The sequence below is a fragment of the Ambystoma mexicanum genome, chromosome 8, assembly GCF_040938575.1.
Source record: "Ambystoma mexicanum isolate Mex_15411 chromosome 8, UKY_AmexF1_1, whole genome shotgun sequence".
NCBI classification, from domain to species: domain Eukaryota; kingdom Metazoa; phylum Chordata; class Amphibia; order Caudata; family Ambystomatidae; genus Ambystoma; species Ambystoma mexicanum.
Window position 1 is genome coordinate 925,207,345 of NC_090929.1, and position 26,612 is coordinate 925,233,956.

The window sequence follows — 26,612 nt, forward strand, 5'->3', positions numbered from 1 at the left end:
CTTGGTATGGCGAATTACTGCTGTAAAATCTTGATTGCCAATGGCATTCATCCCCCACTCTTTGGGGAGGAATGGGGGTGAATTATCCAGAAATGTCAGCATGCCCTCTTGCTTATATTGTGTTGCACATTTGCATTGTGGAGTTCTGTGGTGGAAATTGTGCAGTTAGAAGTTCTTACAACAATACCCAATGTACTTTCGCACTATCAACCAGTTACACATGTCATTGTGAAGTGTGTATGACTTTTCGAACATGCCCTCATGCTATACGTCAGCATATGACAATGTGCAATTCTTCGAAAGGTGGGCAGTTACTTCAAATGTTCCTTTACAGTCGTATGCTTACATGTTACTATTGGAACCCTGATAAATGTAGTCGAACATTTTTCTTAAAGTAATGTTATGATGCATTTATACTACTAAAAACCTATGGCATTCAGTTAAAATAAGTTTGTTACAGGGAGTTTATGGTTACGTTGCCCTCCCAAAAACTTGTAAAATTCACTACAAAAAAAACTTTAAGTTGCCCTATGAAAAAACTGTGCACTTCACTACAGAAAAATGTTCACCCTCCCCATTGTGGTTCAAATTAAAAACGAAAAACCCCTGAAATTCAGCAGTTATGGCAGACTGAGCCCCCTTACTTGCCATCGCCACTGTGCACTGCTAACACTAACACCCAGAATATGAAAGCTGTCTTCTGAAATGTCACTGATGACATCACTGACGACATCACATGTTTAGCCTATTTGTTTTCGTTGCCTGCCATATATATATATGTGTACATTCAGTAAAATAACTTTGTTAAAGGGATGTTATACTTCACAGTGAAACCAAAAAACATGGCACGTTCCCCCATTATGGTAAGCTAAGCAACCATAACTGCCCGCACCAGTGTGCACTGCTAACACTAACACCCAGGACAAGAAAGATGACATCACAAGTGTCATTGATGACATCACTGATGACAAGACATTGCATCCCTATATTGCTGATGATATTATCTGTTATTTGTCTATCTTTTGATCCATCCACAAATAAAGATTACTAAAATGTACAGTATGATTTTCATTTCATTTCATCATTTGTATAGCTCCTTTCACCATGGGTATCGTGCCAACATGCTGTAGGTTGAAGGTCCTCGTAGGTAGGAGGTGGTGGCATGCATGTGTGCATACTGAGCATTTAAAGGTTATGAGGGCTTGGCAGAGTCCCTGCTATCCAACCATGTCTAATTGGCATGTGCATGGGTGGAGAGGGGTTCACTGGGGACATGAGCTGGAGGGGTGGAAAGCTGGAGGGATGGGTGTAGGAGGATAGTCAATTATGTGTGCAGCCACAGTTCAAATGTTTGTCATGAAAGATGGCTACATTCTCTAGGCAGAATTGTTGTGCAAAGTGCAATTCGAGTTGTATGAGAAAACAGGTAAGTGCGGGACGGTGGTCGTGCTGTGGGCTAAATCCAAAAACATGGAGCATGAGAGGGAAAAATGCATTGGTTATTATCAAGAGAAAGCCTAGAATTGGTACATTCAGCAAAATGCAAAAACATCTGGTTTGATACATTATTGTGGGTGCATTCTGCATGCATCCAGCTATAATTAAGTGACTTCAGGACCCCACTTAACCGTAATGGCAACATTCTGCTAACACCTGCATTCCATGTAGTGAAACAGATTCTGCAATCTCCTAAATACTGTGGTCGCCCTCATGGACCCGACCCAGGTCAACTGCACATCCCTTCCAAGTGTTATACAAGGCTATTACCGGAGATTCCACCTAAATGGAAAACACTGCCCAAACTCAGTATAAAACTAAGTGCAATATATTGCCAACACTCAGTGTTCATCGAAGTGTGATGCACTGCTCACTCTTAGGTCTGTCCAACTGCAATACATTACCCACATCTGGCAGTTCGGTGTAAAGAGAAAGCCCATCCTTAAAAGGCATTGAAGAGTGATACATTGCCCACCCATAAATAATCCAAATGTAGCACATAGTCCAGTAGTCCAGGATAGGGAAAACAGATGTGGTTAAACATACAGCATGGCTCCAATTTGTGGAAAAAACTCTTGAGACCCTGGGTTGCTTGCCTTGGTTTCTGAGCCTGACTACCATGAATATCAATGATAAGATTTGCAAAGCCTTTTACTAGCTAGCTATGAAGTAGAAAGGGAAAGAAAAAAACTTTTGAAGCCATCAAATAGATTGTATCTCCTTTTGATTATCTGTGCAACACAGGAAAGTTTATTTAATTGGGCCCAAACATGTACTCGTAAAGCTTGCTGTTGAGTTTCGGTTTTAATTTTCTTCCATGTGCTAGGTTGTCTGCAAACTGGGGCAAATAAAAAAAATGCAAACTCGTTGTTTCCCAGAAACTACATTGCACTTTATCCTGTTTTTCCCCTAATGTGTGTAAGTACTTCGGCTTTTAAACATGTTTAAATTCACTGAGTGCAGACCAGCTTCAATGACTCCAATGATGTTGAATGTCCCACGGAAATGGAAAGCATTGGAATGTTATCTTCAGGAAGCAATATGTATATGCAAACGACTGGTCAAGGGGTCATGTGCATCACCCACATTGTACTGATTGGTTTAAATCCTGTGGTTTCGGGTTGAAAACCACATATAGTTAATAATGATGTGCATGTACACCTGTGGTTCAGTTTCAATTACAATTAGAATTAATTATCATTTACTTTGAGAAGAGATAAAGGCATGTGTTTAAGGGATAGTTGTTTATTTTGTTGTACTGCTTTATTGTTTCACAAATGTATAACCAACAATGTTTGATTTGCTTAATGTTGTTAATTTCATGGATTTTGAATGTTTTGTCAATTCTGCAAACTTTTACGGAACTTAGTTTTTTAAATTAAGTGTATTCATTCATACAAGTCACCTCCTACCTTCAGATTGGTAGCATGTTCATCCACAAACTATAATGCATCTTGAAATGTCACTCATTTGATGTCTTACCTATGGTGCTTGATGGAGTGACTTCCTCTGTCAGGTAAGTGGGATTCTGGAAAAGGCGAAGAGCCAGAAAAACTTGACTCCATCATTTTCTCCATAACAGGACCAGGCTGTCTCAATGACTTGGAATACTGTGTAAAAAGGATGTTTACATTTAGCAAGCTGAGAAAGAGACTCATATTGATGTTATACTTAATTAAATGTATTTCAGGTTTATGATTGTGTACCTTAAACCCAAATAAGCAGTACCAAAATATTGACCTAAAAACCATGAGCACCACATTGTAACCTAGTGAACACATTATGCATTAGTACATAGTGGGGTGAGGATAGCATCCTGTCAGACAATCAATTAGATCCAAAATTGGGGTTTTACCACATGGTAAAAACCGTGCTATGAGTCTCGTCGGAGGCCACCATCTTACCCCACAAGCACCTAGTTAAGTGCACCCGCAAGCTGCCCTGCATCCACTTCCCCCAATCCAAATCCTCCTTTTCCATATATTTAACTCCCCCCACCCTTGCTCCACCTACCTGGCTCTCCCTTGTACCTCGCGGGTGCCATGAAAACTAGTGTTCCTGGTGCATACCCAACATGGCAATGGCCGCAATCGGAAGGGAGAAGGGACTAAGTATAGTTCCCTTCTCCCTGATCTATGGTGGCCATCATGTTTTGTAGTTTTTTTCCATGTTGAGAAACTGCAAACACGCCATTTCTCAACAAAACAATAATTAAAAAACGAGTATCTCGGTACAATGCGCCAGGATACTAATAGCAATAAACCTCTCCAGGTGGGACCATTGCCGGGGCAGGGAATGCCCTGGGCTAAAGTTAAATCCCTGGATTTGCTTGGGCTTCTAATTGGCCTGGGGTATTACCAGGCCTGGTAATGCCACCACCTTTCTGGGTTTATTGCTTAATTGAATATGTAATAACTCCCTCTTCATATAACTGAAACATCTTGTTAAATATGCACCTACATAATTTATATATGAATAACCAAACTATAACATTATACATCAACATAGACTACTGGAACAAGCGGACAAAATCGGATGTTCAGAATGGGACATAGAACGGATCCCGATAAAATAAAGAAAAAACTTAAAATACAAGATTGGATTGAGACTCTAGACTCTAGACAAAGCAGAAGATCTCACAGTCTCAACACACCATACAACGAACACGCAAAAAATAGACAAAGTCAGAAACTATCTAAAAAAGTTTCCAGATAAACGACTGTGGACAACCTTTTTAAGAGCAAGGTTAAACTTATTGAAAACCAATGAGATTCTCTTTTGTAGAAAACAGTCAACTACTAAAAAATGTCGCTATTGTAAGAAGATGGAAACCGAAACACTACGCCATCTCCTCCTTCATTGCTCAGGAACGGAAAACCTGCGAACCATCTATCTCAATCCACACAGAGCTCGGCACCTAACCACAAAGGAAGAAACTTGGTGGAATATGCTAATGTGTGGCAATTCCACATCTTTGACAGTGGCTACAGCAAATCTTTTGGAAAAACTGAAGCTGGAGGAAATTAATCTATAAAAGAGAATTTCATTGGTAGTCCAAGCAAACAGAAAACTGCACGATATCCACAATGGGAAACAGTGAAAAACGCAAGAAAATCTGGACAGAATTTGTAAACATTGTTAATACAATGAAACACAAAAAAAAAAAAAAAAAAATGATACATGAACATATATTTTAGCAACATATACGAACTATAATTAAAAAAAAACATAACAATAACTACAAAAAATACATAGCTTTATGTTTTGGAGGAATCACATCTGTCCCATTACCCTTCGCTGTTGTCAAGGTTCTCTGTCACTATCTTACCCAACTCTGAAAGAATACTTACCTACTAAAAGATGTGGTACCACTATATATGTTATCATTTTGGATAGAAATGCAGCATCTAACAATTGTTAAGCTCTAGCAACAGATTAACCACTACCTCACCAAACTCCAAGCTATGAAATGACCAGTTTGACATTCTGGAGTGTTGTAACGTGACATAACAATGACTGCATCACGGTTTTCAGGTGATGGAACAATAGCAGACACCATTAGGTTTACATGGCATCCAAACAGAGCATGGCTACAGGATTCCTAGAAGAGAGTTATCCTGGCAACATATGAATAAATGCACACACACACAAAAAAGAAAAAAAAAAAAACACCAATGGCCGTATTAGGGACATGAAAAATGTGACATTCTAATCTATTGATTGATCACAGATGCATCAGAACATTTCATTAAAAAAAAAAAAGAAAACATCTTGGATTCATTAATACCTTTCTATTAAATCGCAGTGTGTCATATTTTCCATGATTTAATAACACTTTAAATTGATTTACATTTATACCAAAATAGGCGTCTTTAGCCATCAAACTGGTATAGTTATTTAAATGGTGGCAATGAAAGGTTATAGCAAAATAGGTTATAGACATTAAGTATTATATATATATATATATATATATATATGTTCCGTAATTGGCTTACTGGGTCTCATTGGTATTACTGCATACTGACACGTTATCACACCAACATACTCCACGTTTTCTGGTAGGGTGGTGGATTTACCTCCAGCTCTGAGCTGGGGATTTATCTGCCACCCTACCAGCAATAACCTGCTGGTATTACAGGCCCGGTAATACAGGTGCCGGTACTACCCACACATTGTCCCATGGAGTCCCATGGGACTCCATGGAATGGGATTTACCTGCGTTTCTGCCACTTGGAATCTGCTGGTAATTCCTTCAAAACGAGTGGTAGAAACAGTATTACAGTATGCCGGTATTCCACCGAGCCCCATGGTGTTAAAGCGTGAGTCTCTCACTCCCCAGTCTCTGTCCCTGAGGTAGCCTGTCATTATGCGTGAGACATCAGCCTGTGTGGTCACCTACTGGAATGTGTGCGTGCCGTACACAATGTTTCTGCCGGGCATTCCAGTAGTGACTGTTGGTGACTGTCTGGGGAAGTAAGTAGTACATTTCAGCCCTCCATTATATAAACCATAAAAAAAGGTCTTACATTTCAAGTGTGCCATCCTCATCATTTATTGGTACCTACTTAGGCACATTACGCAGTGACAAGGTGGTCTTCTTGCTGGAGCCAGACGTAGAGAGGACTGACTCAGTGACACTACAATTGTGGGGAAAACCCAGCAGGAGGTCTCATCGCCCCCGAGGAAAATCTCACCACCCTGGGCACTCAGAGGAGATTGATCCGCTGGTCATCCCATGGACAGGCGCATGTTTAAACTACCAAATGTAAGGTGGAACTTGGGAAGCAGGAGTTATGCACTGCAGAAAACCATGGCAGCAAAATCTTAATTCCATCGTCCTTGATTGACTATCTTAGAGATCTGTTCGACCAATTGTCAGGTGTTTTTTTAATTGCTTGTTTTCATCAGTGAACATGGCATACATCATTTGGCAGAGAAATTGTAGATCCTACAGGTAGAGACATTGCAGCATGCTATGAAGGGGTGTTTGGCACAGTCGTCTGTGCAAGGTAAATGGATGGGCTTCAGTGTATACCGCAATTATGATACCAACCTTGCACATAGATTGAGCGAGTGCTGCCTGCGTTCCATCCAAAGGGGACAGTTGCTTTGAGGCACATGTCGGGTTGCTCCTTTGAGAAGGAAACAAGAGACGAAAACGTGGCAAATGTGGAATGTTAAGTAACAGCTCAGGTGCTGCGTCATTCGTGATGCAGACAACCACAAGTGCCGGCACCAAGCAGCTGTTCCAGGATTGCTTGTGTGGCAAGAGTAACGCGTAGAATCTCCAAATGGGTTGTCTCTAAAATTGGTCAGAGGACATATTTACTTCTGAACCAGGTAAGCAGTGTTTCCACATGTATAGTCCCACTAATAGATTCAAGGGGGACAGTAATGACAAAACCCCACATCGGACTATTGCATGCACCTTGAGAGGAGGACTTCTGTGTGACTAAGGAGTCATGTTTTACCTGCTTTTCCTTGGTAAAATGCATGGTATGCAGCACAATCATGCTGTCTGGTAGTTGTACCACCAATTCCGAAACTTTAAAGTTTGATCCATATATTGATGACTTTGGATGCAAACTTCTCTTCTTGACCTCTCACCAACATTTGCCACTGTTCAGCACAAGACCCTCTTTTCTTCCCTAGAGATGTGCTTTGGCATTTCTGATTGTGACATGCTCTTACACAGCTGCCGTTCTTGCAGTGAAAACCAGTGTCGTTTGGCTATGGAACCCTGACAGGTTTGTACCCTGTATGTTATAAATGTGAGATGTAGAGCAGCTATGAGCCTTTGGGGGCATTTCCTGTAACTAAATAATGTGTTAGAACGTACTTCCCTGCTGTGTTGTTCATTGCACTGGTTTTGCCATACTTCCATCTCATCGTTCTGTCTAATGGGGAGATTCATGCCATGTTCTTTTTCTCTTAAAGTCCACCATACAACTCTTTGGAGTCCCCCAAGGCTCCTTAGGGTCCCCATGGTTTTTCAATGCCTAGCTGAAATCTCTCACCAACCTCATCCCTCTGCACACCCCATCTTTGAAACTTAGGTGGATTATATGCCGATTTCCTCCAATCTCTCTGGATCTGCACTGAATCAGCACTCATAACAGAACAAGTAGTAAGCACATGCTGATAAGTCCCTTTGCAATGTACTGCAAATGTTGAAATAAACGTTATGTCACAGCTAACAGTGAACTGTTAGTGGATTCGTGAGGGGTTGGAGTCACTTGCCTTGTTTATAGTAAAATCTTGGTACATGGGCACCCCACATCTACCCGGTATTCCGAAGGCCATGTAGTTGGTGGAACGTGGGTCAGCTGGTTGGTCCCATGTCAAAGATAGGTCTGCTCGATTGCTCAGCACTCACTTAGCTTAGGCATAGTTCCTTACAATGGGTGAGTTTTGAGATACTATCAGTGCAGCCTTTTAGTTACACACCCCCTCTGCACCCTCCCAAGGAGCAAAGGCATTTGAGCTGGTTGGCAGTGCTAGCAAAATCTGTAGTGTACTGTTCCAGCGGGAGTGAACAAAAAAATAATTGAGTAATGCAGACCTAAGAGACAAATGCTGCATTAAATGCATGTTGTTCTCCTTTTTGGGATTATTTTGTGGACACTCGGCATTGACCTAAAAGAAAATGAGAATCCTAGAAAATCTGGTTAGCACAAGCAAGGCATCCATTCACCTTGACCAATGGCAAAGCCGAGTGGGGATAACTCTTTTGCAGAATCCCTGGTGCCCTGGCAGCTACAGCGTACAGTCTACTTAGCGTAACACATTGCGTCTGCAGCTATCACATTCACAGTTACTTTTGAACATGGTGAAGTTCTTCCTCTTGCTTTACAGTGAGTAAGTAAAGTGGAAACCCACATCCCTGACACAGCCATACGTAAGTAGTGCAATCTGTGTGAACCTATTAAAAGGGAAGCGTCCACATAATTCAACTTTGGACAGTAGATTCATTGATACTCCTCCACTAGTAGCCCCGTGAAGCCCCGCCTTTCTCTTTTCATGTTTTGCAGACCTGACCTGATACTTTATGTTTTTATTCTTGAACTTCTTGTATGACAGAACCCAAAACAAAATGTTCCATCCCAAAGGCATGAACTGAGGTCTTGATTTTCAAAGACCACCTCAGAAAACATTCACTGCTATTGAAATCAGTGGCCCAACTCCCCCGTACTGGCACCAGCTCCAATGAAGCCTGCAGCCAATCTGCCTTTACCAAGCCCCCAATGTTGCAATCTATTCATGATCACGTTATTGAAATCCTACTCGTGTATACATAGATAGCTACATACATGCATGCAAACATAAAATAAATGTATACAAAAATGTATACAGACACAGAATGCAGACCCAAGAGAGACTGAGTGGCCACCCAAAGCTTTGTCTGCATTGAGGAATAGGAAAGTAAGCCACCAGAGACCTCAAATGAGCAGAAAATTAATTATTCTGTTATAAAAGCCATACATTCAGCCCTCCACATCATCATTCAATCCTCCCCATGACATGAAATTCTTTGTTCTCCCCATACTTTACCTTCAGTGCTTTTAAAATCAATATAACAATGTGTGCTTCCTTTCCCTCTTTCTGTGAATTCCTACCTACCCCAGACCTCAGCATGTTGAACTGGCTAGCCTCAGGGTAATTTCACAGTTAGACATCCTTACCACAGCAGTACAAATTCCTCTATCGCTCCATGTAAGGCTAGCACAGCGCATTTTAAAATGGAAAATGTTAGCCTCTGCTGCTGGGCTGAAGGGAAATGTTGCATTTTGTGTTGTGGGAGTGTGTGTGGGGGGAAGTGTTTTTTAAGGCCTGCCTGCTTTCTCCATTCACCAAATACACAGAAGCGTGCCTTCTCAGCCTGAATTTCTTGGAAAACATTTGAAGGAGAAATATATTTCAAAATATTTTGGCTACATGGACTAAAATGGTGCTTGAAAAAAAGTCATTAGTGTTGGTGCGAATGAATGTGCAATTCTAGAGGTAATCCCTCCTGGGTGTTCATAGGATTTTTTAAGAATGTACCTGCTGTGAGGAATATGAGAACATCAAATAGGACCACCTGGGAGGCAGAGACTTGGAGAGTGGGGGTGAGACACGGTATCCCCCATTACCATTTCATCAAGAACCAAATGTTCCCCAGGATTTTTGTGCAGTATTTCCAATCCATTCCTTCTTATGTTAGAATACCATCCGCCAAGATAGACCACTTTAGTGCAGAGATTAGTAAGCGACTGTATAGGAACTTACATTCATCCTTTATTGACTCAGACATACACACACACCACTCTGGTACTGGGACGAAGAAGAGGGATGTCGAGTACCAAGACCGCTGTGAATTCAAGGTGAATAGCTCTCAACCTGGAGCTAAATGGGTGGTAGAAATGGCCCGATCAGCTGAGGCTAAGAGAATTTAAGAGAAGGAGAAGGTGAATCAGCAGGAGAGAAGGTCATTGCAGCCGGAGAAGCCGGAACCAAAAGGCAAGGAGACGGGTTTCCGAGATGCCGAGGGGCCACAGAGTTGCTGCAGTAGATCAGAGTGTGGCTGGTGTTGTCGGAAGGTCTCCAGTCACAGGGTTAGGCTGCCAACCTTCCGGAGTCACACGGACACTGGCTCCGGTAACCCGATTTGTCGGATGCCATGTCTAGGACGAGGGGCTTGCCGAGCCAGGAACAGCTGCAACAGCTAGGGGAAAATAGTTACTGTACCAGTTACAAGTTGAAACTGAGGCAACATTATGAGAAAGTCTTGTAATGTGACAAGTTAATTTTGGCAAAACAAGTGTTGAAAAGAACTGCGAAAATCTAAGTGCAATACCACTGTTGAGCTCAAGCAGTGGAGGTGCAACTGTGGAAAAAAAGCCAATCAGGTGTGTCGGTTGCATGTCCTGTAATGGGTGGACCATGTCATCTGACAAATACGCCTAGACCGAGCACACCCCACTCAAGAGGAGCCACTTGAGTCACCTATAAGCTTATGGTTAAATATCCAGAGAAGCTTGCACATTATGAACTAACAGTTCAGAATTTTTGTGATATTGATGAAAGAGCCAAAAAGGTTGAAAGGGGCTTGAAATCTTGGGGAAGGCAACCCTTTTATGATTTAAAGTGAACTATTTAGAATCCTGGGGAAGGGAGAGCCCCCTTTCCAGCCCAGAGCTGGATGAAGCTCTGCACTTTTGTTTCAATTGATGCTGACATCCCTTACACAGTTTGGACAAATAGATGTGAGGGCAAGTATAGATTTTGGAGACAGATAGACATTTACTTTGGATGTCCTAGTTTAAGTTAGGTGGATGTCCTAGTTTTAGTTAGGTAGAGGAATCCCACCTTAGCATACGGCAAAGTAGGCATTACCCCAACCTCTTTGTGATTTTGAATACAAGTTTATAGCTCAAACTTTACTTCGTTGTATTTGTCTACTTCCTGATGCCATCTCATTGACTAGATAGTTTGCAATTCCCATTTATACTGCTGCTGGCAAGATTCCCATATGGGGGAGTCTGCTTTGGAGAAAATGAATTTGTGTTATGACAAGTTTTAGTACAACCCCTCCTGCTTAAACTAAAACATTTTAGACTACTACAGTGTTTGTTTGCACACCTTCCGCCCACCACCATACACACACAAACACACACACTCTTGTTGGTCTTCCAATTCTTTCCAGCATTGTGATTCATTTTATGTATTACTTGCAAATATCAATTTTGTTACACAAGGCCATTTGTCACTAATTTCTATTTACCTTTGTGTGTATATTTCGTTGGCCCACTCTCCATTCAATGTTGGACCTAACTGTGTTTTTGTTATAGGAGCTTGCTATGATACATTCCTTTATGGCATGCCACATTATGTCATGTTTTGTTATGTCATATTTGCAATGCGATGATGCTACGTATACGAGATATGATGTAAGGTGTCAAGCAGCACTTCACCCCACACAAATAATTAAATGATACACATTAGTGGCACCCTGATCAAGTAAACCATCACGTTACCTAATTTAGAGATACAAAGGCATACTGTAATACCATTATGAGCATACGATTATCCTGCTGTCCTCTATCAACTGGTTGCAGTACCTGCAGTCCAGGTTGAGAACGCATGAAAAGACTGGACTATGCAGATCAATTCCCAGAAGAGTCCTGCATCAGGCCAAGAGAAATCACACCTTCCACAATAGCCTTAACATTCACATACATCTTTTAGCATGCCTCAAGAACCTGCAATGTATTGTTCCTAGATTAGTCATTGACCCAAAGCCCTCCTCATTAAATAGTGCCCCCTGTGTCCATACAACCTGCACATTTGTGGCTGGTTGGGTTGGGGCTGGGGGTCAGGAGTGGTGGAGGCCAAGGAGACAAGCGGGAGAGTGTGCACTTTTCTGCTCCTTTCAACATCACTTGAATACACGGAGGCTGTACTCAAAGATTTTGCTTAAGGTTCCATTCAGCATCTGCACACTGTCCTTTTAATTGTATTTGTATTGTATTTATTTAGTTTACATAGCGCTTTACTCCAAAGCGCTGCACATTTTAACAACAGGATACATTAAACAATTAACTTTATAACAGTAACAGTAGAAGCAATTTATAATTGTGAATCAGACCAACTAAACCGTAAGTAGAGCAATTAAACTGAAGGGAAGAGGAGAGTAGTGCAGTAGAACTGAGAGGGAGAGGGAGGGGTGGGGAAGAGGAGGAGGAGGGAAACAGATGGGGTAAAGGGTAAAAATGGGGGTAGGGGGAGGGGGGGAGATGATCTAGGTGATGAGGCAAGGGGGAGAGGGACAAGAAGGGGAGGGCTTTCATGGCTGGGAATGGAGAAGGAGAGATTTAAGGGATGTGCGGAACGAGGAAAAGGTAGACATAGAGCAGAGTGAGCGAGGTAAGGAGTTCCAATGCAGGGGGGCTAGGAGTTGGAAGGAGCGGAAATGGGATGTGGCACAAAGGGATGGAGGAACAGTGAAAAGGAAGTGGTCAGAAGAGCGAAGGGAGCGGGAGGGAGTGTAGAAAGAGAGGAGGGAGGAGAGATAAGGGGGAGCAAGACCATAGAGAGATTTAAAGACTAGGCAGACAAAATGAAATTTAAGTTGGGAGTGAAAGGAAAGCCAGCCCAGCAAGGGAGGAACTGGAAGCAGAGATGTAGTCACGGGAGGAGAGGAGACAGAGGGTACGGACAGCAGAGTGGTAGATAGATTTAAGAGGTGCGAGATGAGAAGTAGGAAGTCCAAAGAGTAAGGAGGAGCAGTAGAAGAGGCGAGAGAAGATAAGGGAGGAGATTAAAAGTTTAGTAGCGTGGAACGTGAGAGAGGGGTGGACTTTGTGAATATTAAAGAGGTGGAAGCGATAGGCACGAGAGGTGAGAGAGATATAATGGGAAAAGGTGAGAGAGGAGTCAAAGTGAATGCCTAAATTGCGAGCTTGGTGAGAGATGGGAGATTAGGAGGAAAATTAATTAAAGGGGGAGGAGTGGGAAGAGGAAGAGAGTTGGAGGGGAATAAAGCTACTTCAGTTTTATCAGTGTTAAGGGAAAGGAAGAGAGAAGACATACAGTTTTTAATTGCAGTAAGACAGGAAGAGAGTTTAAGGTGGAGGTTGGTAGAGAAGGAAGAGAAGGACAGGAAGAGCTGAGTATTGTCGGCATAGAAATGGTGAGAAATGCCAAATGAGGAGATAACAGGGGCAAGGAGGGAGGTGTAGAGTGAGAAAAGGAAAGGGCCAAGCACCAAACCTTGGGGTACTCCGTATACCAGAGGCTGGGTAGGAGAGGAGCGGCCTCCCCAGGAAACAGTAAAAGAGAGGGAGTAGAGGTAAAAGGAAAGCCAGTTAAGAACAGAGCCTTTGAATCCAAAGGAAGAAAGAGAGTTGAGAAGAAGGGGGTGAACGACAGTGTCGAAGGCAGCAGAGAGGTCTAAAAGAATAAGGACAGATGATTGCTTAGAGTGTCGAGCGGAGAGGAGGGAGTTAAGGATGTAAGTGAGGGCAGTTTCAGGAGAGTGTTAATGGATTGTTGTCTGTAATCTAAATGACTCTTTTGATGTAACTAGCCTACCATGCATAATTGTACAATCGTATGTAGCTCTTTCAGTTCCTTCATAGTACATTCTGTTGCAGTATTTACCAATTCACTGCATACAAGTACAACATTTGTTCTCTCTAACACATCTGCTCTGAATCTGGCATTGGGAAGAGAGAGATATTTTTTATCAAACTCTCCTTTTTTTGTCCTCTGGCACTCATTCTGCACACAGACAATTCCTGGCTCTGGCACCTTTAACAGTGTGTTTGGCTTCACCAGAATCCTCTCACTCAATGAGTTGGAAGGAACATATTTTGATTATGTGATTGGTTCGCCCCATAACGTCAGTGGACTCATGAGCACACATCAAGGCCATCACACATCCACAACATGACCTAACATAATGATACCACTACCAAGCAAATAATGGCCTCCATGGAAGTCCGGCTGCTAAATAAGGGAAGCTTTTGTGTCTGCTTTTCATTTAATTTCCATCTGTCATAAAACTGAAAGCTACACATTCTTTCCAGTGATCACTAAACTATGCCCATTTGTACAACTCTTACCTTGAATAGTAATTCCTTTAGAACATGGTACATCAAATACTTACTTAACAGTGCTTAGAAGTCATTTAAATGTCATATAGGTCTGATCATTCTCAGATACAGCCCTTTATCACATAGTGCATTGACGCTAAACAGTGCTAGTAATGCAATATATATATATATATATATCATGTAACCATAAAAATATAATATGAATACATATATTCACAGATGCTTGAGTTAGTATCACTGATTAGTCAATCTTCTAGGCATCTACTCCTGAATTAGATAACCTACACACAAATGTAATGACTACAACTAAAAGGAAGGTCTGAAAACTGAAGCAAAGTAATAGAAGATGTAGCAGAAGGAATCTTAAATAGCATAACAGATTATACCAAAGGGTGAAATTACAAGAACAGAGAAACATTAGATATGTTAATATCTTGACCTCGAGAAGCATGATTAGGGTGAAAAGGCAATCAAGTAAAATGAAAGAGAAGTGAAGACAAGCAGCTTCTTCCACTGACATTTGCAGTAACACATTTTAATCTGACAAATCACAGTAATAGTGTGGAGAAAAGATGGTGATACATTTTATACTGCATTGCCATGAAAGCAGAGAGACCGGCAGAGTGAAGGCTGTTTGCAGAGGTGCAGAATGACTAAAACGAGCAATGGCAATGCCAAACGGTTTTGTCTTTTTGTGTAGGCATTTTCTATGCACTGCCATAATGATATTTATTGACCACTGGTGGTATAAGCTGCAAAATGGTGCGAGCATCTTGGCATGTGAGAGCAGTGCCTGGCAAATGCCTAATACTTATACACGTGCAAAAACCGTTGGCTTTGGCAATGTTTGTTTTTAACAGGTATACAGTGGAGGACATGCATAGTGCTTATAAATCGAGAGGCTCTAGAGTCTAGGCACACCCAGTTGACATTTGTATTACACCAGTAGCGCGCTTACAACTCCAATTAAGTCATTAACTCTCTGAAGACTGCATTGAAAAAATACTGGCAGGCAATTCAAGCAAACAGTTTGATGGTAAGGCTTGAAAAAAGGAAGCTCAAAGAGATCCTTGGAGGATGCGTTTTGGGCCTGCAGGGGCAAGACGTGGGTGGGAATGGCCATAGGGATTTCCTTGTCGGTGGGCAGGCAATGAGTGGGGAAATAATCAAACAACACCTGCAAGTTTTACTCCCTCCTCATCTGCCATTTCTCCCGAGCTGTACTCTAATGCCATAATGTTGTCATATAGGTAGTGCAAGCACCACCTAAGAGCCAAAACTAAAATAAAATAATTAAATAAAAAATACTTCTGTACATAGATGTAGAAAAGTACAGTTAGTTCCAACAGAGTTGAGCAAACACATTAGTAGAAACAGAGGCACCATAAACGCCAAATACTCAAAAGCGCCACATGCACATATGCTCTATCACACACACATGCAAACACTCATACACAGGCCAACACTAATACTATAGAGGATCCTTTAGAATGGAAGCCTCTTCAGACCCAATAGGAATTGGCCAAAGAACTAATTTGCTCAGTCCACTTTTCCCCTATAATGTGCTGCTTTCATTCACAACAGAGCATACACATTAAAACAAAAGCAACATTCTCAAAAGGAATGAGACATATTTGTAGAATAAGGACCTGATTCACAGAACGTTCTCCAAAGGGTTTGCACCATTATACAACGCTTCTGTGAATCAAACCCCTAGTGTAACCCGCATTAACATCAGGTCTATAGGTGAGAAATAAAAGATCTTGTATGCTGTGTGATGAAAACCCACAAAGGAACAGGAAGTGAGCAGAGCTTCATATACAGGGGATACACTTCCTTTTGAAGATCAATTGGCTCTAATCGTCTGGACTTACCTACCAAATCACCAGAGAGCGTCTTTATTAGCTGGGCGAACCTGACAAATAAACACAATGTTCGTCACAACATCCTCTGCTTCAGATTGGATGACAAATCATCACGCTAATTTCGGAGGCACACTGTAAAGTTGTCATGGATTTTTCAACCAAAAAACCTGCCTTTGTAGTAAAGATGAAGCTGTTACAAATCATTAATCAGCTGCTGCAGGCCAGAGATAGATAAGGTCACCCAGGCCTGTTTCAAATAAGTGAAATTGCATGGCTGAGCTCTTTTCCACCATACCTTAGCATCCATGAAGTTCATATGACCTACCGTGTACCCAACTAGGAGCATACATTTATATCATCTCACAATATGTGGTGTGAGAGTTTCATGCCCCACAAGGGAACATTCTGCATGGTGAAAATGGAGACGCCTTTGCAGTGGTCAAACAGTCATGAAGTATAGTGTTGTTTAATGTGATGACTGTGGTTGAAAGATTAGGTATAATATATTTACTATATTTACTGGTTCGAAGGCAGGGGAAGCCTTAAGGAGTCTCATAAAGAAAAAGGAAAAGGCCCCGAATCTGAATGTCTCAGCTGTTTATCACCCATTGGTTCCATCCATTTGATGCATCCACGAAATGAGTATCTGTCATGTGAGCACAATATAATCTGTATTCCCAGTGCCAAGACCCCAAACCCCTCTCACATCCCAATTGATTTCTCTAAACAATACTTCATTGCCCACAAAATTCAAAAAGCGATCCCTTTTTGATACTAGAAAGCAAAAGCAAATACAATGTATACATTCTTCTTCTATGGGAAAATTCTCAGAGAAAGAGGTGAAGCCTTGCTTCCTGTGGGTGAGGACTGTAAGAAGAGTTATCAGCATGGCTTAAGTGGGCCTGGGCTATTAGGGGCTTGGCCCGGCAGTCTCCCAAAACTTCAATCAAGCCAAGGCACTGACAGGGCTCCCACTGCTCTCATCACAAAGAAAACCACTTATTATTTTTGTATAGCTCACTCGAGGGGCTCACTGGGCAGGGAAAGGAAAGACACTTATTTCTCCAATGCCAGGATTTGTCAAACCCGAGCCCGGCCAGTGACAAACTAGGGTCACAATGAACTATGCTATTTGGTAGGTGCAGGATTTAGTTTGTTTCAATCAATAAACCGCTTGAATCATGAATCCAGTTACTGAATGAAGCACAAGCAATTGAGCACCTACCAAGTAGCACGGTGTGATGTAAAACTGGTTGGTCATCGGCAAGGCCTGGATTTGAATCCCGAGCAAGGAAAAAGGAAAAATACTGTCTCTGATTCATGGATTATTTGCGCCTAAAAAAACGGCATGTGTGTGCCATTCTGCCTGCAAATACCTGTTTAACAAATGGGGATTTGCGGGCAGACTGGCACACAAATCCTGTTTTTTCGGCGCAAATAATGCATGAATCAGGGCTAAAATGTCTTTTCTTCTATCGGGGTGCGAGTGGTGGGTGATTGCATTTAATATGCCTTTTCGGAGGCGACATAACACGGCCTACTGTGGGGGACGACACACTAACGGTGGTCATTTAAATCTGTATTTTTTTAGCTCATCCACTACCTTTTTCTTTCTTCAGTTCGACCACTGTTGATAGCCTGCGAGTGACAGGAGTGCGGCAACACAAAAGTGACAGAAAAATATATGAGCTAGTGCCCAAATCTGTCACCTTACTTTGGAAGAAGATAGATTTGGGAACTAACTTCTTTGTTTAGCGATTTTTCAAAATTGCTTAAGACTTATGCTATTTTGTTAGTTCATTGTTAACGTGTGAAATTGGTGCTGGTAACATGTTTAAACATGTTTGGGTTCAACACTTTGTACCTACATGCACAGCACACTTCAGTCCACACCCATCATTTAGACCATATCCCCTAATTATAGCCCCCCTTCGATTTCTCACCTCACTTAAGGCACTAGTTATCAGCCACACTTGAGTTATGGGCCTGTCGCTAAGGCCAGCACATGTAACAAGGTGGAAACAGATGATAACATCCATAATAGGACCACACTGGAACGTTCTAACAGCATTACAATATCGAAGAATCAAACATGCACATGAATTGTAGCATATGGTGGGAGGCACAAGGCCTCCCATCAGTGGACATACAGACATGATCTCAAAGTAAGGCCTGCTGATCATTCTCAGATGGTGAACGCTGATCCATTGCCTCTGCCATCTCTCCCCCCTGTTCTGCTCTACCACTTATACTCTTCCTTTAGGTCTGGCCTCCACTTTCTTTTTCTCACATCCAGGGTCCCATTTCTCCACACCAAATTCTCCCCATGCCTTTCCGTCCTCGTTCCTTCATCCACCTCTTTCTTCCTCTTCATGCTGTCTCTCTTCTGGCATCGTGTTGCGTTTCTTTGGGTCTTTCTTCTCTCTCACTGGCTGACTGTTGCCTGCCTGTCCACTCGCCTGCCTTACCCCAGTACATTGTTCTTAGTACCCTGAGATAATACTGCTCCGTAGCACTCGTTAGAAGGTACTGATATCTGTCACCCTCTTGGTGTGGGGCCATTACCATGTTAACTCGGGCTGTAGCCCATTACCAGGTGTAAATGCCCCCAACCTTAGGGATTAGTGCTTAAACAATCCCAGTTGTCCTTGAAACTTTGAAGTGAGCATTTGTAATGTTGGTTCAGAGAGGCAGGGATAATATGTTCATGTGGAATGTTGGGAGGACAACAGCAGCATTCTTTGTAATTCGAGAATAATCACTGTGGGGTAGACCATGAGCGCTGGTAACAGCACATTAGCCCGAGGTAACCAACTGAGGGAATGGTTCATGAATGGCATGAATAAGGAGGTGCGGAATAAGAAGTGATGTGGAGATGCGGGTAAGAGAAAGCAAGTGAAGACATGTTTATTTTCTTCATAAATGAATGTGCAGGTGTTTAAGGGGGTGAGTGAGAGAGGAACATGGCAATGACCAATTCTTCCAAACCAAAAGCTTGCTGCATAGGTTTTAATTGGCAGTAATGCATTCACGTTCCTAATTTGTATAATGCCACCTGATCTCAATCCCTGCTGTTCAGTGAGAACCATGGAAATAAAAGACAGTCTCTTGAGTGCTCCCTTCACTTGTTATATACTTTTTTTGTGTTTTTATCTTTTTGTAAACAGCTTTGTGCTTTCTATCGTACTCAAAAAATAAAAATAAAACAAGCAGCACCCAAATGTTTGCATGTGCACTTATGACAGTAATAAGACCAGATCATTACACTGAGCTGCTTCCAAGATGAGTAGCAGCTAAATAAATGACAGTCTTATTCAGACAGAGGTATTGCTAGGGGGCTGCAGGGGCTTTAGCCCTGGGTCTTTTGGTTGTAACCCCAGATAGAAGCTCAGGCGCTTCAACAAAAAGGCTAGCTAGCCCTGAGTCCCGACAGTCCTGATTTTAGTGTAGCCCCAGATCTTTTCCAGATCTAGCAACACCCGTGGGTTCTGATATTATCCACTAAGCTCAGGCAAATGTATTTGAACACCAACATTTCTGATACTGAACAGGTGAAAGGATTCACGGCTCGCAGTCAGGTAAGTAACATTGGATATGTGTATTAAATATACTCTTTAAACTCCTGCTACAGGTTGTCTACTGCTCCTTGCACTTTCAACTGTTGTCCTTCCCCTAACACTCTGGAAGTCTAACCTCAAGCACTTAATAAACACTTAATAAACATTCTTGGAACCATTTAGTTTAGTTTAGTTTATTTATTTGTACCGCGCACCGAACCCTGGGGTAGCTGGGCGCCGGAGACTTAAAAACAGTTACAGCATGGCAAAAATATACAGTACAGATTGTGATAAAACAACAACGGTGTAGTAGACCGGGTTACAGGTGGTCAACAGAGGCAAGCAGAGAGGAAGTGCGTTAAGCGGCGTTTTTGTTGGAAAGCCATGTTTTTGTTTTGGCTCTAAAAGTCCAAAATGAGGGTTCTGCTCTAAGGTGTGGTGGCAAAGCGTTCCATAGTTTGGCAGCTAGGACCGGGAAGCTGGCGCCGCCTGCTTTTTTTAGAGAGAATTTGGGAACGGAGAGGCAGTGTGCGTATGGTGTTCTAGTTGGTCTAGTTGAGGTGTGATTGTGGAACTTGTCTGCCAGGTATTTGGGTGCGTCGTTAGAGCGGCATTTATGGACGATGACGAGGGATCTGAGGGAGATTCTGTCTCGTACTGGGAGCCAGTGAGCATCTTGTCTGAAGCTGGAGATGTGGGCGTTTCGTGGGATACTGCGGGCTGCTCTGATGGCATTATTTTGCAGTACCTGTAGTTTGTTCAGGTTGTGTTCTGATGAGCCAAGAAAGAGGGTGTTGCAGTAGTCAATTTTTGAGAGCACTAACGCTCTGGCTAGTGTAATGCAGCTAGAGGGTGATAGGAAAGGTTTGCAGGCGTTGATGAGCTTATTGGTGTAAGCTGTTGAAGAGGCAGTTGCGTTCACCTGTCTTTTGAGTGAGAGAGTGGAGTCTAGATAAACCCCAAGGGTTTTAATTTCTTTGGCTACTGTGATTAGGTTACCGTCAATGTTGATGGACGCGTAACGGGGGTCTAGTTTGTTTAGCCGCGGTTGGGAGCCGACAATGAGGAGCTCAGTTTTCTCATCGTTGAGGCATAGGCCGTGCTCTGCCATCCAGGCTTGGATCTCTAAATAAAGGTTGTTGATTTTGGTGGAGTCCTCGTCGTAGCACCCTGATAGGGTGATGAGAACCTGGGTATCGTCAGCATAGTTTGTGTAAGTAACCATGGAACAGGTAAGAACATTACAACAAAACAACATAACATATAGAAAATACAACAAATCTCCTTTCCTTACATTATACAGTTCCACAATATATATTGCTTTTCACGACAATTTAACTATATACAAACATGTGTACTCTGAAAGATTTGGCCCTACACCCTTTGCTAATTTCACATGAGAAGGGCATGGTGCCCAAATCTTACAATCACTCCACACCCCACTGGCTGCGTGAAGAACAAAATATAACAAGTCATATTATACTTTTAGAACCCTTCTCATGTTCCACACCTATCCATTCTCTAACCTTACCCCATAACTCAACACATCCTTGTCTCTCTTATGGGGTTTGGCTTACAGGCTAAAAAATATGGGCACCAACAGGGCAGAAAACAAGCAATATGTGTTTCCCCACTACTTTGTTAATATAGGGATGGTTCATGGACTAAAGGTCTTTAACTTCGAACGGTTTCTCTATAAAGGAAAGTATATTCTTCTCTCTGAACTTTCCAAGGAACACGTGTAGGAAAGCGACTATTCATCGTACAATAGGGTGTTCTTGTCCAGTTTGGATACTTGATTCCCTCTGAATCTCTGCTGTAAACACTTTCTCATGGTAATAGCATCCAGTGCTCTCGCTTGACAGTACCTGTGCAGTGTCGATTATGTAGTTCTCAGCTGGATACTACTCACTCTAGACCTTTTTTCTCAGGGACACAGGGACCAACATACTTTATGAACCATTAAGACAGTATTCTAAAGTATTGCCCCTAGAACTCCTCAAACCCTCAACACAGTCAAAGGAAATATGGTTGCGCCCACTTTCTCAGAAACATAGTGCCCAGTTCAATCTCACAGGGATATTGTGACCAGCTCATTATGCCTCTGGCTTACCTTGCCTACTTGCTCTGCTTTAGCCAGTGCCCCATATTCTCTTATACTAGTCGAATATTCCGCCTGGGACAGGTGTGCCCGCAAAGACCTTTCCAATCTTTCAGGCTCCTTGTCTAATCTTCCAGTCTTGCCAATTCTTTCAGAGATTACTGCTCTCAAGCTTCACAACTTTCATAGTGTTATCCATTTTGCAACTGTGTCTGCTGTTTAGCGGTCAAAGGCCTCTCAGCTTCCCAAACTCCCTATCATGGTTGTTAATTTTATCAGACTTCTGGGACATAGCAGATTTGTCAGCTCAGCTCTTGGGTACCTGATAACATTGTTTGCTTTCTTTTGCCCCACTGATAGCTTCATGGCAAATAACGTTGTCTTGGAGGCAAGACAATGGCTACTAGCACTGGTTCAAAACACAGTCCCAGGCTTAGATGGTGGACTCTGTCATGAAAAGGTGTCATTTCATGTTTGTGTGCTTTCTAGTGCCTCTCACCTTTATTAGCTCTTAGAGGCTTCTCAATTTGTCCAGCTCTTTCAGGTAACTCACTTTTCCAGATCTCTCAGCTCCATGGGTTATCTCAACTTGACCAGCTAACCCTGCTCTCTTCGATCATACTTGCCCTAATTGTGCCCATTTCTCATAGGTTGCACACAGTACCCAGTCATTTTACCGAAAATGCTTTACCGAGGTAAATTTTACTGAAAAAATACAGAAATTGAATTATATATCAGGGAAGGGAATGGGATTAAAAGGGCAAGGGAGGGGGTTGGAGTGGGGTTTAAAACATACGTGAACAGGCAGGTTGGGGGGAACCTCCCATTAAAAAAAAGGGCATTTTTTTCCTGTACCTCAGTAAAAACAAATCACTTGGTAAAATGGCAGTAAACCGTTTCACACTGGGTCTGGTTTACTCCAACCATTTATGTAACCTTTCATGTTTATCGTGTAATCAGATTTCTCCATCGAGGAATTGCACGTGTAGTTGCCCTGCTGGGATTTCAATTAGTCTCTCTAAATGGCCAGGGTTGTCAAAGCAATTTGGCTCTCCTTTACATTCCATGTGTTACTCCAAGTGGACAACTGCTCTGATGGCCATTTTTTATTGAGGCAGAATTAATTCCACTGATATGTGCTATATTTCTGTGCACAGTTGGTTTGCCACTGCTTTGCATTGTTTCCTCACTAGTATGTGGGCTCTTGGTGGTAAAGGGGAGCGAGGCATTCACAGAGAGTTTCATTGGGGCTTTACTGTGAGTTGACTGACAATTGTTTGAATGGTCTATATCCATCCTGCATTTAAAGGTGAGGTTTTGAATGACCAGCATCTTCAGATACCCTGGCAGATGCTTTCTCTCTATACAGTGAGTCTTAAATACAATCTGGCATTTGACTGCGAGCCACACCTCAGTCGTCAGTGCCATTAGGGGGACAGACAGTCACGTGGCAGAGAGAGCAAAGCAACATGATTGAACAGCAGTGTCTCTAGTCAAGGATCACTGTCCATATATGTAGTGCAAATATGTATTACAGGGCCATTTAGTTATGGTTAAATTGCTCAACTCATAGAAAGAGCACTTATTGGGCAGCTCATAACTCTGGCCCGTTCAAAGGATCCTCACCAAACTTTGGAGAAAAAACCATATAGCCACCTCAGAATGGATGTAAGACTGTTTGAAAACAGCCAATAAGGGAGTGTTACAAACATACACGTAAATATGGTAGAAGGGCTGCCTTGTGCTATGGATGTCCATGGACATCAGGATTAGACAATCAGGTTTCCTGGTTGTGATATACAGGAAGACAGGGTAGCAAGAGTTATTTTCGTTGTTTACAGTGAAGATGGCTATTGCTGTGAGGAAGGAGAGTGTCTGGAGGGTGGGCAATTTTTGGATCCATTGGTTAAAGGTGTACTGTGAGCAGTGTGGATTACCTGTGACTCTTGGATTTGAAGAATTCAAGATTTCCTGGTATGGAGTCTGAGAAATGAAGTGGGCATTTTGTGAGAGAATGGTTACATTGAAGCATCCAGACATCATTGTAGTTTAATTTGGAGGCAATGGTTTGGGCTTTGTTACTGGAATGTTCTTACAGTTTCATATGAAGGATACATTTGCAAAGTTAATGGTACTGTTTTCATGTTCAAAGATTGTTTTTTCTCGGATACCTCAAAGGCAAATGTTTAAATGTTCTAATGTATTTTGTCCACAAATTAAGAAAGCAAGGCACAATGTAAACAAAGCTGTATGAGCTTTTTTGCAGAATGTTGGAATGACATATTTTCACTATGAAAACATCAAGTTTGATTATGTTACTATTTTTCGAGGAAATGGAGTGCATTTGACTGATGTTGGAAATCAGATTTTTCTTTTGAATATGCAAATTGCATTGAACCATTTTTGTGAACATATAAAATATGTACTGAAGTATTTGTTGGTTGTTGTAGTAAATAAAAAGGAATAACAGAAAAAATTGAAGCAGGTTTTGTGAAAGTTAGAACAAATAATTAAGTTCAGTAGAACATTTGGTATTTCGGTGTAAAAACCCCCCTAATTATTATTTTTTTTAAAGTTCTTGCAAGAGCCACCATTTTTTAACACAAAGTTAATTTATTTTAATTCCCCCGCCCTGTGCCTGGAATGTTCCAGGTGTCCGTGGAATATAATTCTGTCCGCAGACTACACGGGCTGCAAAGGGTGTTTTTATTGTTTTTTTAGTCCTATTTTTTAACTGTGAAAGATGGCTTTAAGAGGCAACTTTCTTTCGGTATTTCTGACTTTTATATTTTTTTTGCATATGGAAGTAAGTAGGCAAACAACACATGGAGGGAAGGGGCAACAACACAGATACAGGTCAGGAAAACAGGAGAAGATGTTGGGTGACCAACACCTAAGAAGCACTCCGAAACGGCTCTCTGATGCAGAGCGATGTGTTGCAGTACAAAAAGAAGACTGTGACCCTCAAAAGGTAAGGATCAACAGCATCCTGTATGGCCTGCAAGGCAGCCAGTGGGATGATCTGCCCTACAGGGGTACCCTCTTTGGTGGCAGGAGTGGTTGAGGAAGATGGGTTAGAGGAAGATAGCCTACTTCTCCCTGAGAGAGGAACAGCGTTTCCAGAGCACTCGGATGGTTGGATTGAGTGTGACGGGGCATGAAATCGGTCGCAAAAGAGTACTGCCCAGTTTTTCTGCTACTGAATACGACCTGCATTCATTGCATTTCACCTGGGTAGCCCAAGCTTTTGGTACACACCCAATGGTGGTAAAAATCCACCACACCCATGACTCTCTCTAGGTGCTGGAGGTAAGAACCTCCTATACCTCATCTTCTTGTTCCTCATAATTCTCCTCTACAACATTGCACCTGTTCTCCTGTTCAGGTCATCCTGTTGGTGATAGTGGTGGTAGTGGTGGTATCCCCTGGGGAGGAGGAATGGCCATGACTGAATCCAGAGACGCAGGTTAGTGATCTGTAAAGCAGGTGCTCTATGTGCTCTCTCCTGGTGCACTCTCATGGATAGCCAGATTAAGAATGACTATAGGTAATGGGTAGGTCCCTTCAGAGGAACTGTCCACAGACCACGTGACTGTCCGCAAACTTTCGAGTCAAAAATAGGCCTTGGAAAGTTGTAAAAAGTTGACAGATCAACGAAGAATGGGTCTTGGAGATCTGGAAGGGTCAATTGTCAACTTGAAACCTCCTTGAAACATCCTAGATTGGCCAAAAATGTAGTTTCAAACTGTCTTTGTTGCACGGACACCATCTGCAGACAAGCCGTCACACTGCACGGCTGCAGTCACATGATGACGGCCGGGGGCGTCTGCAATGACGATGAGTGTCTTCAGACCTCGGCAAGTGGGAGACGCCAGGCGCAAGTTGTCTGTAAATGAGCACCCTGTCAGAGGACCAATTAAAAGTGTGTCAAGCAAGACATGACATGTCGGGACACGGCCTGATGTCCGCGGACAGTCCATTTTGTAAACAGACACCCCCCCCCCGAACATTCATGTGGTCGGCATTCTATTAATCTGGGTTTTTAAAGAAAAAATGAATTTATGACAGTATAACATGTTTAGTATAAAGAATACATTTATTCATGAAAGTGATGGTGTATCGGAATGGGAAACCAAACATTCTTTGATTTATATTTTGTGAATTTGATTGGGGTGACTGCTGGAGGCAACGGGCATAGGTACAAGCAGGACACTGATAATCAACGTTTTTTATAACATGATTTTTAACTTAGTATAGAAGTTCCTTGAAGTCACTGCTAAGTGCATCCAATTGTGAAGACCAGATCATGATTTAATTGTGTACAGTTGAGGATTGGGATTGTCTTTCTGATTGTTGGATTTCTCCATGATTTATCTGTGGTGTAGTTGCATGCAAACTATGTACTATAAGAAACAAAAACATGATTATTTTTGGCATTTTTAATCTGGTAATATTGGCCAGCAAAATAATTAAATGCAACACTATCAGAATTTGACTAATGTTAACAATGGAAGAAACAGCTAAAAATGGAAGACTTACTACACTTTTGTTAGTACAAACTATTTATTTTAAAATGTTTTTATTGGCATTTATTTAACAAATGCTGTAGTACAATCAATTGCATACTGCCACTGCTTTCCATGTTAGCGATAACTGTTTACATTAACATAATAACACATTTCACATGACAGACAGTGGGCTGCATCTGGTGTCCTTTTTATCTCAGTTGCCTGGGGGTGTGCTGGATAGCAATCTCCACTCCTTGGTGGGGGTAGCTTCTGGGGTCGCACAGTTTACTCTCTAGTTTCTGTGTTACATGTTGGACTTCTTGTATGCGTCTTGCATGTGTTCAAGGGGGCTTATCATCAGACGGGTGGAACATGTCCCATACCAAAGTTTTCCAGGCTTCGTATGCCACACTCGCACTTTCAAATGTTAGTACAAACTATACATATGAACTTTAATGTTATAGCCAATTTTTGGTGATGTTGTTTCT

The 26,612-nt window shown here is 42.1% G+C and overlaps 1 protein-coding gene across 2 annotated transcripts in view; it reads right to left on the minus strand.

Annotated features, from left to right (window-relative positions):
- Window positions 1-26,612, minus strand: part of NRG3 (neuregulin 3) — a 2,179,015-nt gene that overhangs the window by 160,890 nt on the left and 1,991,513 nt on the right. For both annotated transcript variants that reach the window (XM_069610825.1, XM_069610826.1), the window contains one exon: window positions 2,980-3,107. In XM_069610825.1, coding sequence (XP_069466926.1) covers window positions 2,980-3,107 — 128 coding nt within the window. The remainder of the gene's footprint in view (window positions 1-2,979; window positions 3,108-26,612) is intronic.